This window comes from Miniopterus schreibersii (assembly GCF_964146895.1).
Source record: "Miniopterus schreibersii genome assembly, chromosome: 8".
NCBI classification, from domain to species: domain Eukaryota; kingdom Metazoa; phylum Chordata; class Mammalia; order Chiroptera; family Miniopteridae; genus Miniopterus; species Miniopterus schreibersii.
The window spans coordinates 47,286,263-47,303,827 of NC_138109.1; the positions used below are offsets into that span (position 1 = coordinate 47,286,263).

The following is a 17,565-nucleotide window of genomic DNA, read 5'->3' on the forward strand; positions in this document are numbered from 1 at the left end:
CTTGATGTCAAGCATGGTTTCTTCTTTGCTGATTTTATTTAAGATTATTGGGGCCCAGGGGGTGGGTCATTGGATTGGGGCATTGTCAGTGCACCAAAAAGGTTGCAGGTTGGATGATTCCTGGTCAGGGCATGTATGGGAGGCAATCAATTGATATTTCTCTTTCACATTGATGTTTCTCTCTGTGTGTCTCTCCAATCCTCTCTCTATAAAATCAATAAACATATTTTTGGGTATTTTTTAAAAAAAAGATTAGTGGGCTCTGTTGTTCTGCCTCAAAAAACCAGGAGCCCTCATGGAGGCCTGAAACCCGCGGTGCATCGAGGGCTTCCTGTGTGGGAACCCAGTGTAGGGGAGCAGAATGGAAGAGTCTCCACAGACCTACACAAACTCATGGAGCAGAGTCTGCGGAGAAAAGACACCACCCAGATGTATAAAGTGCAGATCTATGGATCGGTTCTGAAGGCTACACTGGCCCAGCTGCGCAACATTAAATTGAAATGTTATTCAGTTTCAGCATAACTTAGAGAACAAGTAAAGATTAAGGGACTGTAGAAACACCTCCAATTTGCCAACTGCACAAACCTGGTTTAATGCCAGAATTAAAAGGGAAGAAGAAGGAGGCGCAGAAGGGGGATGGGAGAGGGTAGGGGGAGGAGGGGAGGGGAAGGGGACAAAAGCTTCAAAAATTTATATGGAATCACAAAAGACCCCAAATAACCACAGCAATCTTGAGAAAGAAGAGCAAAGTTGGAGAAATCATGCTCCCTGATATCAAACTATATTACACGGCCATAGTAATCAAAACAGCATGGTAATGGCATAAAAACAGACATGCAGATCAATGGAACAGAACAAAGAGCACAGAAATAAACCCACAGGTTTATGGTCAATTAATATATGACAAAGGAAGCAAAAACATACAATAAGATAAAGATAGTTTATTCAGTAAATGGGGTTGGGAAAATTGGACAGATACATGCAGAAAAATGAAACTAGGCCACCTTCTTATACAATACAAGAGTATAAACTCAAAATTGATTAAAGACTTAAATTTAAGTCTCAAAACCATAAAAATCCTAGAAGAAAACATAGGCAGTAAAATGTCAGATATTACTCATAGCAATACTTTTTTCTGATATATCTCCTCAGGCAAGGGAAACAAACAAAAAGACAAATGGGACTACATCAAACTAAAATGTTTTTGCACAGCAAAGGAAACCATTAACAAAATAAAAAAGGCAACCCACTGAATGGGAGGACATATTCTCTAATGGTACATCTGATAAAGGGTTAATATCCAAAATTTATAAAGAACCTGTACAACTCAACACCAAAAAAACAAACGACTCAATTAAAAACTGGACAAAGGACCTGAACAGATACTTGTCCAAAGAGGACGAATAGATAGATGAAAAGATGCTCAGCATCATTAATCATCAGAGAAATACAAATTAAAACCACAATGAGGTATCACCTCACTCCTGTCGGAATGGCCATCAGCAATAAATCAACAAAGAACAAGTATTAGCGAGGGTGTGGAGAAAGGGAGCCCTCGTGCGCTGCTGGTGGGGACGCAGACTGGTGCAGCCGTTGTGAAAAACAGTATGGAGCTTCCTCAAAAAATTAAAAATGGAGCTGCCTTATGACGCAGTGATTCCACTTCTGGGAATATATATCCTAAGAACCCCGAAACACTAATTTGAAAAAATATATGCACCCTTATGTTCATTGCAGCATTATTTATCACAGCCAAGATGTGGAGGCAGCCCAAGTGCCCATCAGTAGATGAGTGGATAAAGCAGCTGTGGGACATTCACACCATGGAATACTACTTGGTTGTAAAATAGAAGGAAATCTTACCCTTTGCAACAGCCTGGATGGACGGGGAGGGTATTATGCTAAGTGAAATAAGGCAGTCAGAGAAAGAAGAGTACCATGATTTGTTATACATGGAATCTAATGAACAAAATTAACAAACAAAATAGAAAGAGACTCAGACACAGAGAACAGGCTGACAGCTGTCAGCGGGGAGGGGGTTTGGGGGGCTGGGTAAAAAAGGTGAAGGGATTAAGTAAACAAACAAACAAACAAACACCTCACAGACACAAACAATAGTATGGTGATTACCAGAGGGAATGGGGGGTGCACAGAAGAAGATAAAGGGGGAAATAAATGCTGATGGAAGGAGACTTGACTTGGGGTAGTGAATGCACAATACAATATGCAGATGGTGTGTAACAGACTTGTATACCTGAAACCTATATAATTTTATTAACCAGTGTCACCCCAATAAATTCAATAAAAATAAAAATTTAAAAAACCCATAAAGACATCATTAGAGCATCAGTTTCTTATAGGCAAGGGAAAGTGAGATAAAGGAAGAGACTGAGTTGGAGTGAAGGAAGTGAGAGAGTCCGAAAGGGAGCCCAATCCATCTTAGAGTTGAGATGAAAAAGAGAAATACACCAGCTCATCATGACAGCCAAGTTTTAACTTTCATGCAACAGCAATGAGAAGAAAAAGGCAGATGTTTTTAAATTCCTTAATCATAAATCATGTTGGGGCATCATTCTTTTTTGTTTGTTTGGGCTAAATGCATCTATGTGATTAATTTAATTGTAACATATTCTGCTTCAATGCTGTTTACCAGAAGACTGAAAAATACTTTTGTTTAATTCCTGGCTTCTAATTTGCTATTGAGTTTCTTTTTCTATAGATTTATCTTTCAGAAGGCACCCTACTTTCTGTAATGTTGACCTCTTAGGCCCTGCTAGATATTTTTAAAAAATATATTCTTAGCTTTTTCTGTTCCGTCTTGGACACCACTGCTTTCCCAACATCTTACCTTTAGTTTCTCCTTTCTGTGTCCTGCACACACACATGCAGCAATATACATCCATCCGGCCGGGAGAACCTGGAGATTTCAAGGTAAATCTCACAAGGAATCAAGTCCAGGTTCACTTAAATCGATATGCAAATTGGAAACATCTTTTTGTTTGATAAGCATCCCCCACCCTTGTTAACACACAGTGCTCTTTACCCGCAAAGGGCCAGGATAGGAAGATGCCAGTGCTTTGGGGCCAGCAGTGGAAGGGCTCAAGATTGCTTTCTCCACTTGTTTAAGCTATTCTCAATCATACAGTACATATAAAGAACTGGCAAAAAGATCCAAGGCATTAAAATTAAAAAAGCTAGTGACTTCAAGTAGTAAAATTGAATCGGTTGCTTTGAAATGATTTTGTCACACAGTCCCCATGCTTCACAGCACAGAAACCATTAGAGAAAATGCAGCCTGATTCTGTACTGTTTTCACTACTTTTCATTCCAAGCAATTGGAAAGTGTAAATGGGGGAGAGGGAGGTGCAATATGTCCTGATCAATGTTAAGGGGGTCCATGACTGTGACGGCATCCCTATGTCCAAGCCTTGCATACGGTGGTACTGTTTTCCTAAATGAATGGTTTCACATTTGTTTTAATGGGTATTGGCTTTGTTTTCTGGGTGATGACAGATTCACTGAGGACCCGAAGAAACTCAGCTAGGTCCTGAGAGAAATATTCAATACCTACTTAAACCCAAGGCTAAAAACACGGTATATGGAAAGTATCTTTGGAAAAGTAATTCACTCCTGCTATATTGGTAAGATATTTCTTTTTATTACTGATTTACTGAATTGTATTCTTATAATCATAGAGCCGTATTTTTTTTTAAATGAACATTTGCAAACATCTAAGGATAATTGCAAGAAGCTGTAAAAAAATGTCACCATTTCATATACCATGGTCTGCAATAATGACTTCAGTTCAGTTTTGTCCCATATCTTATGCCAACAAAGACTGATTCATAAAGCATGTTCCCCAGTCCAGAACCAGATAATACTGGAGATAATTACTATGCCTGGTTAGAGTTCAAGAGCAATTTCCTGAGGCACTACTTGTAAAAGTGAAAGAACATGCACAGGAATGAGTGCTGGTCAGCTATATAGTAAAAGAAAAGTAAGGAATTGTTGCACAGAGCCTGTTTTCCAATATGAGTTTAAACAAAAACTGCATTACGCCTGATGGTCCCACAGAACCTTCCACAGTGTGATTTCACTGTGGATTCACAAACTCTTTTTAAGCTTTCTGGGTACACAGTTAAATCAAATCAACCAGAGTCCAATTTCCAACAACTTATTTACAAGTGTAGTCAGTGCTTTATCATCTAAAACTGAGTTATTAAGATCTAAAGTAGGACTTGGATTTCTTCCGGAAACCGAACTATGTTTCTATTTTTAAAAAGAAAGGAATCATTAGCTATGTTAGTTAACATCTTATTAGAGTTAGGACATTTTAAAACAGCACTGAAAACTGCATGAATATTGTTTTATGCTTTTATTTTAAGAACCTCATTAAATTTTAAACATCAATTAATTTTGAAGATTTAATATATAATTCAACTTAAAAATAGACTCATACATTTATTAAGGTATATCTGAACCTAAGAAACTTTGTAGCTTAAGATAAACCAGTGACTGGTACATTTAATCTTGCCTTGGAAAACTATTGTTAATTAGTGTTCACACTTTTCAGGTTCTTTAAATTTATTCCTGCCTTTAAAATGATGAGATTTGCTTCTTATGAATATTGAAAAAACCAAATGAGGGACTGAGTAAATGTGTGGCAAATTAAAACAAAGACCAACTAATTTAGGCCATTGTTTGGATTTTTTAAAAATCCATCTCTTACCCATTTAGCTTTGATTTATTTATTTTGTATAAATTATCATTTTCAGTTATTTGATTTGGCAATCAATGCACAGCTAGAGAAAATGGACTTTTAAAAAAAGATAAATCTAGATGTTAAAAAAAATAACCCTAGATATTTGATACAAAGACAATCCCGTCATAGAATACTGGGTTTTGAAAACCAAAGCTTTTTTTCCTTTTCTAGCTTGGAGAAATAAGAAGGCAGACAGTGTTTTCTTATCTAAATCTTTATTAGAAGAAAAAACAAATAGATTTAAAACAACAAGTAACAACAAATTTCATTGAATATTAAATATTCCAGTTATCAAAGATACTTAGACAACATGGTCCTAATATTTCTGCACAGCAGAAACCCATTAATTATAGAGCTCAGACTGTCATGTGCTCGTCGTGTGAGTTTGTTTTTGGCATAAAAAAACATCAAAAGCCACATTTAAACAAATGTGATAATAGATACACTGATAGTAACTTCCTGTTGATTCTCAAAGCTGTCACAGATTACCATGTGAGACTGACATCCCTTTAGGATGAATGCTTTATGGACTCTTTCTATAACACACTGAACTCTTCAAAGTTAAGAGTACCAGTAAAGTTATTTAAAATTGAATTAGAAGTTATGTTCCTATTTACATCAGCACAATAAAAATTAACACATAGTAAGTAAACTGATTATTTCATATCAAAAGTTAAAATATAAAATAACATACATAGAACACTCCTTGAGGGTAACAAACAGTCTTTTATAAAGGAGTGGTTCAGTACATGACATCTGTGAGCACCCTTCCTCGGGGTCAAGTTTTCCTTTATAATTCCTCAAAGTTTCCCTTTCTAACCTGTGTCAAACACTGAAAAATGTAGTGTCATACTTACTGTATTTCCAAAGACTTGCTATAGAAAAGATTACATTTTGAAACTTCTCACTTTTAGTAAAAAAAGAAACCCAACAAGCATCCTTTCAGATGTTTTGCTTGGCGAGAGTCCACTGGGCGCCGAGGAACGTGCCTCTGGGCCACGCGCTCCACACAGTGAGGACTTAAACATCGAAATGAGCGGTGTCCGGCCAGCGCGCTAAGAGGAAAACAGATGCAAGGAGACGGTGGGATCACTAAACACTGCAGGTTGTTTTTTTTAAACCATGTTTGTAAACTTGCCCACAGAAGCCGGGTAACATATTAAACAGCCAGTAAGGCACTTTGTCAGAGAGGGCGAAGCAGTAAAGGCTGGATGGTTGGCAATTTGTTTAATAGGAAACATCCTATACTTCGAGCAAAATCTGGAGCTGGGCGGTCTTTTACCGATTCACTGTCAGACAGGGGTGGGGACAATTTTCAAATTTTCTATTTTGCTTTGTTTACCAATTTTCCCTGCAGAAGCCTTTTAGTTGTCATTTAAAAAATATATTAGGAGCTCTCGATTAAACGATGGATCATTTTTCAATATTTAACAGAGTATTAACCTATTCACTAAGATTTTCGAAACATCCAAGCCACTCTATTTAAAATGAATTACAGAACCAAAGGTCTTAGTATAAAAAATGTTCCATGTAATTAACAATTCCCTTGCGACTTCCGATGGCTTCACGTGTTAGTATAAGCTTTGGTATAAAACATGCCAACAAGGGCCCCCAAGGTGGGGCGTCCAGGCTTCCAGCGGCGCACAGCAGAGGACGACCAGGGCTTGCACCTCTACTCCTTCTTAGCATGTGTTCTTTTCACCTCCAGAATCTTCATCAGAGACTGATTCATGTAATAGGGTCTTTCTGCAGAACCATCGTTTCTTTCTAAATCTTCCACTAGGAGGAAGAACGGCACAGAGTAAATGAACGAGCAAAACAACACTGTCCGAGAAGTCGCAGCGCCCTCTGCTGCCTTCTGCTTGCCAGCCGCTCAAACGTCCCGCGCGTGGGTTTGAAACCGCAGTTTGGCACGCACATTACTGTAAACACGACTATGAGAAAACAATCAGCCCTTGTTATTAAGTCAGTAAGATATTATCTCCTTCCGTGTACCAGGTCAGGTTCTGCCCATAGTATATGCCTCTCGGCTGCATGACTGAGGAAATCAGGTTTACCTTCTTTTGGACAGCAAACTTAATTACAGAAAAACTAAAAGATTCATAGGGATTATCTAAATTCACCTTCAGATTCCTCAAAAGTACTATGTTCTCAATTTGCTTTCTAAATGACCATCTTTGTTCAAAATTTCTTTTGTTTGGCCATAAACAATTCAGATAGTATAGCTTTTAAAAATAAGATTGATGAATTTTAGTATATTTCAAATCTTTAAATTGCAAATTTTGAGAGATATTGCTGTTTTCTCAGTTATTTGTTTTTCTTTGTAAAAAAATGACTTCTAAATTTTTTCCTCAAAAACTGCTCATTTTTACTCTAATATATTTCGATTACACAAAGAAGTTATTAATGGGGGATATTTTTTTAACTAGAAATAAGCCCATAATATAGTTAAAACTTAAAGGAAAGAATCTTTCCTTTATGAAATTATTTAGAAATATTGAACCAAGTGGCACTCTTTTTCTTATGATTTTGGGTCCAAGGGTTATATCCTGAGACTACAGCCAAGCTTAGAATGTACCTCCATATAGTTCAGTAAAAAACTTTTACTCTAGACAATTTTCTGGCCTAATCAGTAGATATTATGTTAAACATATAACACATGGGCCCCATTTAGCACCAGGAATCTAAAATATGGAAGAAGCTATGCTTGTTAGAAGTCTCCAAATTAATCTCCTTTGTCTTTCTCAAATTTCTAACTCTTAGAACAGCCATGAATATAAGGAGAAAATAGGCAACTAGTTTCTCACATGTTGATTTATATGTTATTCAAGGAAATTTCCAACTTTTATGCACATCAGAATCAACTAGAAAACTCTGTAGCAATTCACAAGATGGCCCACAGCCAAGCACGATATATCAGAATCTCTTAGGGTGAGGCACAAGCATCTATGTTTATAACAAGTTTTCACAGTGATTCTGATACCTACAAAAATTAAAAATTGTTTGGTTTCATCATTACGAACTTTTCGACTACTCTTAAAGTGGACTTATTCCTTATAATTTTCAACACTTAAGACAGAGGTAGCATACTTTGTTAGATGTTGGAACCCCTGTATTGATGAATAATAAAATAATAATAATAACCATCTAGAAAGACAGGTCGTCACTCTTCTCTGAATTATACTTCAAGGAGAGAGAGAGTGGAGGAGGCCCCTTGTCAAGCTGTGAAGCCAACTGACACTTTTGACTGCAATAATCTCAAGAAAGTAAGCCAAGATGATGGCCATTACAAGAGCCAATATTTTGAATATTCTCCCTATTCATTGGCTTCTTGTTATTCCTGCCATTGAGCCAATCTAAATCTAGATTTCCACACTTTAAGATCATTAAATAAATTAGCAATTTATATTAATCCTCAACACAATGATACCATTCTGGCTCTCTTCTTGGATACATGGATCATATTCCAATCAAAATGTTAGATCAATGTGTTATTTTCTGTCAATACATAAATAGTCCTTATATACAAGCTTAGCGTAAAAGCCAAAAGGATGCAACTTGACTCAGTGCTCCTTTTGGGGTACATTTTGTACACTGTGAGCCATATCATGCATTGCACGAAGGGGATGGGTAAGCAAAGTACATGAATGTCTGATCCATGCTTTGCTCTGCCATGCAAAAGACTCAGGCATGGCTGCCAGAAACCAGCTTGTTGCTCTGGCCAGCAAGGGTGGAATGTGGCAAAAACTTTCCTCCTAAACCTCCAGAGATAGATTTTCTAACTCACAGTATGTCCCCTTATAAAGGTGCCTGATGAGGTACCTATGGAGGACCAATCATATATTTCCTTAGGGGAAAATCCGAAGTGTCTTATCTCTTCTCTTTCCTCACTGAAAGTTGGGCTAAAATCAAACCTTTTGTAGAACAAAGCCAATCTCTTTAATCTAGGAAAACAGGTATGCTCGTGAAAAGGTATATTCACTCTTCTGAAACAAATCCACACCAATTTTCTATATGGTGGGTATAAGAAAAAAGGAATTTGTCTCTATTTAGTATGAGACAAAAGACATAAGTTACGTGTCATTTCAATTTTGTTTAGAGTACTTTTATGGTGGCCAAGGGTTCATATGATTGAAAATGACATCCCAGAACTCAGATTCAACTTCACTGTAAATGTAATATCACTAAAACAAAATGGGCTGCAAAGGTTCCACCGTAATTTTTACCTAGTAACGCTCTCTATGGAACCTGTACAATATTAACATCTACATGTTTGTAACGAACTTGAATCACTTACTGAAATATACTTCCTAGGGAACCATTAATACAAGTTTAATCACAGTTTAGAGAGTTGTCCACTAGCTCGAACAGTACAAATATGACCATAGCACCATATTTACAAATTTAGTACCATATGCTGGTTAACTACCAATCAATCTTTTTATGGCTAATCCATTATACACTTATAGCATTTTCAAAAATTGCCTGAATGTCCTTTACAAATATACATGTATCAAAAGAAAGGCTATTAAAGTGCTGCAATGAGAAACAGCACACCGAGTTATAAAAGTTTTTAAAACACGTTCGGCTACAGACTTTCAAAAAAAAAGTTTGACATTTACAACGTGCCCTTCAGCTGGGAGCACAGTCGGTCCATAAAGCATCCTAGTGCACAGAGGCCCCTGTGACCGGACGCCTGGCACCTCAGCCGGCACCAGGTTCTGGCTTTTTAGAAATCAGCGCAGAAATTTCTCATTACTCAAAAGCATCATTTTCTAATTACAAATGACCTCATTTACAAAACTTCTACTTAAAAAAATGAGTGGCACTCTTTGGAGCTTTTCTACTCTTTCTGCTTCTGGGGAACTAGTTGCTTCTTGCTCAGGATTCCGTGCAGGGTGGGGGCTAGGAAGTAGGGTTTTTCTGTAGATCCATCATTTCTTTCCAGATCTTCACCTGTATATGTAGCAGCCAAAGCGGGCAAAAGCAGCGAGCAGCGGCAGAACAATTATATGCATTTTTATAAAGTGGAGAGTGGAACAGGGAAAAATCAGAGAAATCAGCGTTAGAAAGTCAAATACAAGACAAACGTGTGCAGTGCAGTTCAGTTGCTGATGCTGGACCACCTCTGCCAGAAAGCACGGAAACTTTCTACATCCCCTCCACCCCCAACGAGGTTTATGTTGATAGTTTAAAGGTAAAGGAAATCTTTCAGGTCCTTTCAGAAACGTTATCTTTAAATTCTGTGGCTGTTTATTTCAGAAAGCTCAACTGTCACGTCCTCTGAGATAAAGCTGAATAAAAAGTGTATTGTTCCTGTGATAGATGGAGAACAATAATTGAATTTCAAAGTTCAAAGCCACTTTTAATGGTAGCCCATACCCTAATGTTCCACATGAAGAAACCGAGACCCAGGAATGCAAAATGATTCTCCTGAAGTCAAAAGCTCTGAGGCGATCAGGATGAGGTGCGGACCCAGCCTTCTGACGCCTAGTTACACAAGGCATCCTGTCCTAAATCCTGGCAGTCTGTCTCAGGTAAACATTCAAAAGCTAACATCAGTGTTTTCTGACTTCTTTAATACATGAATTTACCTCACTGCTTTGCCTAGGCTTATAAGAAAATAACGGGGTGTTCACTGTTGGGAAGTTGGGGGGGGGGGAAGTACCAGAATGATGCTGAGAATTAAGTTTACGGCAGGTACATACAATTCACAGCAGATAATATCTATCAACAAATACATAAGTGCAATTTGATTCTAGGTTTTGACTAGTACATGCAAAAAGATGTATTTATAGCCTTTATTGATTGTAGCACAGATAAGTAATAGTATATAAAACCATATGATGGTGGTTTGTGGAGTAAATCGAAATTATTTTCCATCACACTCTTTTGGGAATGGCTGGATTGCTTGTTTGGTACATTTTTACATTAAACCTCACAGTGACTTTCCTCACACACAACATGAAAAGCTAAGGAGGAAACATGAGAGACACCAAACATTTTTGTTCTTTCTTCCTTAGTCTTATTGCTCTATTATATATCACATATCACTTATCATATGTCGATATCATTATGATCCTTGAGGTACAGGTAGGAAGCCCGATATGGATCACATTAATAGTCATCTACAACTATTATTTTTTCCCACCCTGGGACCAAAATGCTCAGTGCCCTGTAGTGTTAAAAAGATGCTGTGTTTCTGTAAATGAAGTGTTTGCAAAAGGTTTGCATTTTTAAAAACACCAGTTTTTCTGGCAGTCAAGTTATTAGGTACAAAAAGATATATAAAAAATAAAAGGTACAGCTCCACACAGTCATAATTTGGCTTGAGTATCATTTAAGAAGAATGCTTTCCAAAGCAAGATGTTGCCCATAGTAACAGCTGGGCAGGGAAGAGAAATACAATTTGGTTTCCCTTGTTCTTTATTATCAAAAGTAAGAGTCCCTGAAAGGAAACTATTCGTGTTCAACACACAATACATTGAATAAAGCTGAAATTACACCTGGTTTTCGAGAAGTTGGCCATTATTAATATGGAACGGTGGAAAACATTTCTTACTGCTTAAATTTAAAATCCACTGTAAAAATTAAAATGCACAAGATTTGCCAAAGCTTCCAAAGAATGGAAACTAGTAGGTTCTAGACATTTCCTGGGATACATTTTGAGAAACATTCTTAGTTGCAAGGACGGGGACCCTCGCCGTGAGCTCTCCGGGGACTGAGAGAAGCGAGCTCGGGACCCTGGGCAGCTCTCTGCTCCGTCCCGGGAGTTACCTGCTTCCCACGCTCTGGTTCCAGCTCAGGTGTGAGACGAGTGCATGCGGCATTTCGTGGCTGGCTTTTCCTAACAAGCCACTGGGCACTAGGAAAAGATTAAGCATTCCAGCTCCATTTATGGCCAGAGGAAGAGCTCACTAGTACACAAAGTTCCCTTGACTTCTTTGTCCCGTTATTGAAAATAGATTTTTAAATGTTCAGAAAGAAAAAAATGAAAACAAGATCAAATCATTTTCTAGGTTTGCCTTGAATACTTCTCCCTGTAGCTATTATTTTTATTTTTATTATTATTTTTTTCTCCAGTGTGAAGTTGATACTGTGGGTTATACTAAAAAACAAACTCAGTTTTACTCAAGTGGACTCGATCATTCAGTAATGCCCTGCTATAGAATGTTTTCTCTCTTTCTCTTAAGAGCAATGTGCCAGAGAAATACTCTCTCAGAGGGGATAGCTGTAGGGCTAACGAGTTGTTCGATCACCTGCTGACCCTTCTTTCTCTAGGTTGAAGGTGAGAGCCAGATCAAGCTCCTGAGGGGCATTAGGTTCCCCAGGACTTTTAAGATGAGATACTAAGAGAAAACATTTCCATTTGTGTGTGCAACATACACAGGTCACACAGAGGCACCGTGAGTAAGTGAGTGATGAAAGCTCTAAGCATCAGAATTGATCTAGACATTTCCTGGACATGCTCCTCTGTGAATCCTACCCATTCATCATTGCGTTACTTAATGGGAACTGGTTGGTCCCTGTGTGTCTTTGAAACCACTGCCAGCTTGGCTTTATCAGAATCTTTAAAGGCTCTCCTCAAAGAGTTTCCAGAGCCCATCACGTCCTCAGTTCTGTTAATAAAGCACCACAGAAGCCAATCACTATTATACATTTTAAAACATTAGGAAATAAAACAATCATTTCATGCTAACACCATGCCATGAAGCCTGAGGTTCATTTCAGTAGCTGGCTCTCCTGTGCTTTGCACACTCCATTCCCTCAGCCATGAAGGTATCAAGAGCATCTACTAAACAATGTCTCTTTCTAAATAAGCACTGTTTTGTGGTTACAGCCAGGTGATAGTAAACCTACAAGCCAGCTATGGACAAGGGTCTTAACCTCATCTTTTGGTTATCCATGGAAGGGGGAAAACACATATTCTGAAAACTTACAGAAGCAGATGAAAATTGTATCAATACACATTGCATAGACGCTGAAGAACCCATGTGCAACTAGGTAAGATCCAACAATGACTGTCTGTAAATGAGTAAAGAAGAGAATGGCGACGTCATTAGCTCATCGGGAACAATAATGCAGCTTAAATGAAAGTCATGATGAGAAAGTGTCAAAGTACTCTGCGTGGAACCAGGTTTCAATATAGAGACCAAAAAATACGCAATGATAATGTTTTGGAGTGATTTGTACTGGGATTTAAACAAAATGCACTAGACTACTGGCCCATTTTCTTACCACGATCCCCAATGCTTACCAAATATATCCTGTATCTACGATTATGTTCATGGAGGCAGTAAAGTGTAGGAATTAAGAGCACACTCCTTAGGTTTGAATTACGGCACAGGCATTCATTCAGCAAGTTACGTAACCTGTCTGTGCCTCCTCTCTAAAACTGTTGGTGAGAGAGGGAAGAATGTGAATAATAATAATAATATTTATGACACACGGATTGAGTGTGTTCATATATTATAATAGATACCACAGGACTCCACCCAGGTCCTCTCCAGCTGCCACATCTACCCTCCAGTTTGGGGGGAATGTAGGCTGCTTCTCTCAGTACAAATTGTCCTCCTTGCAGAAAACTGCATCAGCCAAGGTTACACCCCCATTCAGGGGCAACCCTGGGGTAACGGCTGCCTTAGACAGCATACGAAGGCTCAGTCCCTTTGTCAGAACTTCCTTTAGTTACATCTGAGGCCTCAGCTACAACTGCAACTTGGGTCAGCTTCTCCTGTGCCCGGGCATGCCCGCCTCCCTTCCTTAAAACTGTATCTCAGACCACTTCCTAATTATCACTTCACACGCAATGCTCTGTCTCAGAGGTGGTTTCCAAGGAACCCAATCTTTAAAACAGAATGAGGGTTCGCACAAAGTGAGACCAATAATGTCAGCTATCATCATTTCTCTTATTCCTTTTTGTTTTTATTTTGCCATCTCTGATAAGTTAGGGTCGATAGTATGTAGCTGCTATGGACTGAACTGTGTCCCCTCAAAATTAATATGTTGAAACCTAGTCCCCAATGTGATGGCATTTGGAGGTGAGTCATTTGACAGGTAATTAGGCTGTGAGGGTGGAACTCTCATGGATAAGATTAGTGCCTTTACAACATCTCTCTCCAGCGTGTTAGGAGACAGCAAGCAGGTTCCCTTTGCAAACCAGGGACAGAACCATCACCAGGAACCAAACCTCTGGGAACCCTGATCTTGGACCTCTCAGCCTTCAGTACGTGAAAAATAAATTCCTGTTGTTTAAGCCACCCAGTCTATGGTATTTTGTTATAGCCACCTAGACCAAGACACCAGCTCTTACCAGCAAAGGTACCCAGTAGTAATTTAAAGAGGTTGGTCCTTCTATAAATATTGAGATTCTCTGTGTGAAGAGTAGGAAGCCCAAGACACCTACAAGGAAAAGGCAGAACATATATATTATGCATTATTGTAGTAAAGGAATTTTTAAAAATACTTCATAAACTTTTTAAATTATTTTTATTGTTATTACTTACCTATACACCCAGAAACTAGAATTTTCCCCAGGACTAGTACAAACTCTGTAACTTTATCCAACACTGCAATTCTAAGAATCAGAAAAAACAAAGCATAATTTTGTGTGTGTTTAAATTACATGTATCACTTGAAACTTATGAGAATAAATAATTCATTTGTTGATTTTGATGCTTCTTTGCTGCACTTTATTTGGCATTTGTTAAATATAAGAATCAAAGTTCTGACTTATTTTGAATGAAGTCAACAGAAGATGGCATTGTAGGGCTGTCGGGCGTTATTGGTGGTGTCGGCCTCTCTGTCTAATTTGTGGCCTAAACACCCTGGATCCAAAGGATGCTGCATTTGTTCTCTGATTTTGTTCACTCAGACTCTGTCAATTTGGGGAGGGGGAAATGGTCAGAGATATGACGATAATGTTCATGTGAGGAATTTCTTGAGCAGAGGGACTAATAAAAATAAATAAATTCCAGTGGGTGGAAAGACATCAGTGAATAATGGAAGCAACAATTCTAAGCTATGAAAAAAATTATTGATGTGACAAAGAAGATTTACATCTATCATATTAAAAGACAACATTCATGTCTAAAATGACTGCCGGTGCTTTAACTACAACATGTGAAGTATGTGGTACTTGAGGGTCAGCAAGTCTTCTATTGCAGTGTTCAACCTGATTACTTACTTTAAAATATTTCTTATCAGCAGATCAAAAGCATCTCTTGCTGACCTGCAGAAGCTTCTGCCATATATTGCAATCTGAGGAAGACAGTTATTATTCTGGAGTCAGTAATCCTAACAAGAGCAACAGACAATCCAATGACAGGCAAATGAATTCATTCTCTGTCACCCATACAGCTACTCTCATTCCTCTTTCCGACATGTGGGTGTGTGGGAGGCATGGGAACTGTGTGTCCTCAACTCTGCACAACTCTCAGGGTTGTTGACAATAAGGTCTGCTTCAGAGGCTATATTTTTCCCTTTAACTCTACGGGGATTAGACGGCCTCAAACAGTAGGTTGCTTTCTCAAATCTCAGGACATGGTTTCTGTCTTTGAAGTGTTTGGCTAGGGTTTGTTGCTGAATGGGTTAAATGTTGTAGAGTTCATGTTAAAAATTACTCTCAAGAAACCCAATGCCTTTCAATACACTTGATTTTCTGATTAAAAGCCTCAATATTTTCACTGAAGTAAATTAATGACTAATTGAATCTCCATGACTATTTGAATCATTGCTGCAGACCCTATGCCACTGTGATAATAAGGAAGTGTCATTAGATTGTAGTTGCTAAATTTTAGAAGAATTTTATTTTTGGATCCCCTACATTTAAAAATTTCTTTAGAAGCCTCCATATTCCCACAGGAAATAAGAAACAAATTTAGTTAGGCACTGTCAATGCCCACATATTTCAACATAAGATTCACAAAAAAGAGAACAGACTCTTCCTTTAAAATATATAAATCTCTCCCTGGCCAGTTTTCTCAGTGGTTAGAACATTGGCCCCCAGACCAAACTGTCTCGGGTTTGATTTCTGGTCAAGGGCAAGTACCTCGGTTGCAGGTTCGATCCCCGGCCCTGGTTGGGGCGTGTGCAGGAGGCAACCAGTCAGTGTGTGTCTCTCATGTCGATGTTTCTTTCTTTCTCTCCCCTCCTCCTCCCTCCCTTCCTCTCTCTCTAAAAATCAATGAGGAAAAAATATCCTCAGGTGAGGCTTAGTATACACACACACACACTATATATATATATATATATATATATATATATATATATATATATATATATATATATATCAGAATTAGAAAGATATTTTCCTTTCAGAGTGACACAGACTAAGTAAAAACTTTCCTCCCAATAAACCATGTCAAAGACACACAAAATCATTTTTAATCTAGCATATTTAAAAATTTCTAAGGTAAATAATATTGTCCCTCTCCAAAGAGATGTAAAAGTGCTTTAAGATGGAAATGTAGACATGGGGTTTGTGTTGGCAAAGAAGTTTAGTAAATGAAAAATAATCTACTTACCATAACATAGGCATTTCTGTTTAAAAACTTTACCACTTTTTCCAGACACCAGAAACAGCATTTCAGGCAGTGTTGTAGAAATTTGGAAACATTGTTCTGGTGATCTATGAGGAGAGATTTATATCTATTAATGATTTGCAATTAAACTCTATGAGTCAAAAAAATAAATTAAGAAATTTTAAATGGCTTTTACATTTTTTAAATTGCAGTAAAATACACACAAAATTTACCATTTTAACCATTTTAATATGTATAATCCAATAGCATTAATTACATTCAGTGTTCCGCAACCATCACTATCCATTTCCAGAACTTGTTATCATATCAAATAGAAACTCTGTACCCACCATAAATTAACTTCTCAATCTCCCTTCCTCCCCTGGTTACCTCTGTTATACTTTCTGTCTGTATGAATTTGCTTCTTCTAGATACCTCGTATCGCTTAACATAAAGGTTTTAAGGTTCATCATTTTATTCCTTTTTAGAGTTGAAGAGCATTCCACGCATGTGTATGTCACACTCTCTTTATATTTTATCTGCTAATGAAGCTGGGTTGTTTTTGCCCTTTGGCCATTGTGAACACTGCTGCTGTGAACGCTGGTGTCCAGGTGTCTGTATGAGCTCCCTCTTTTGATTCTTTTGAGTATGTAGATCTCAAAGTGGAATCGCTGACCATATGGAAACCCTAACTTTAACTTTTTGAGGAATTGTCACACTGTCTTCCACGGTGATTATACCATTTGCATTTCCACCAGCAATAGACAAAGGTTCCAATTGATCTTCACCCTACAAACATTTGTTACATTGCATTTTTTGCAGTAGTCATTCTAAGGGATGCGAAGTGGTACCTCTTTATGGGTTTGATTAGCATTTTCAGAATGACTAATATTGAACATCTTTTCATGTGCTTATTAGCCATTTGTATATCTTGTTTGGAGCAATGTATGTGCAAATCCTTCGTGGGAGACCAAGATGATGACACGGGAGGCCCCTGGACTTCCCTCCTTCCACAGATGCACTGAATGTACAGCTACACATGGAGTAATTTCCCCTGAGAGAAATCCAAAAACTAGCTCAGTGACTCATGCATATCAACCAAGAAAACACCCACACTGATGCGGGTGGGAAAGGCTGAGGCCCCTGCCCCATAAACCCCACTCCCCACACAATAACACACAATGGGGATGATATATCCCGCTTTCAGCTTCTCTCTGAGGAGTGAAGGGTTTGGACCGCACATCTAGGATTCCAACTTTTAAGGTTCCTACCCAAGGGGCG

The 17,565-nt window shown here is 38.2% G+C and overlaps 1 protein-coding gene across 3 annotated transcripts in view; it reads right to left on the reverse strand.

Moving 5' to 3' along the window:
• Positions 1-4,967: 4,967 nt before the first annotated feature.
• SLC44A5 (solute carrier family 44 member 5) overlaps positions 4,968-17,565 on the reverse strand; it is a gene marked incomplete at its 3' end in the record, with an annotated part of 257,122 nt that continues 244,524 nt past the window's right edge. Inside the window, exons 18-23 of one of the 3 annotated variants that reach the window (XM_081145140.1) lie at positions 16,288-16,391; positions 14,949-15,022; positions 14,269-14,339; positions 14,076-14,164; positions 12,703-12,787; positions 4,968-6,541 (exon numbers count right to left, since the gene is read on the reverse strand). In XM_081145140.1, the coding sequence (XP_081001266.1) occupies positions 6,435-6,541; positions 12,703-12,787; positions 14,076-14,164; positions 14,269-14,339; positions 14,949-15,022; positions 16,288-16,391 (530 nt within the window). Of the gene's footprint in view, positions 6,542-9,605; positions 9,719-12,702; positions 12,788-14,075; positions 14,165-14,268; positions 14,340-14,948; positions 15,023-16,287; positions 16,392-17,565 lie in introns of those variants that run through there. The other 2 variants (XM_081145141.1, XM_081145142.1) reach the window with 2 other exon arrangements.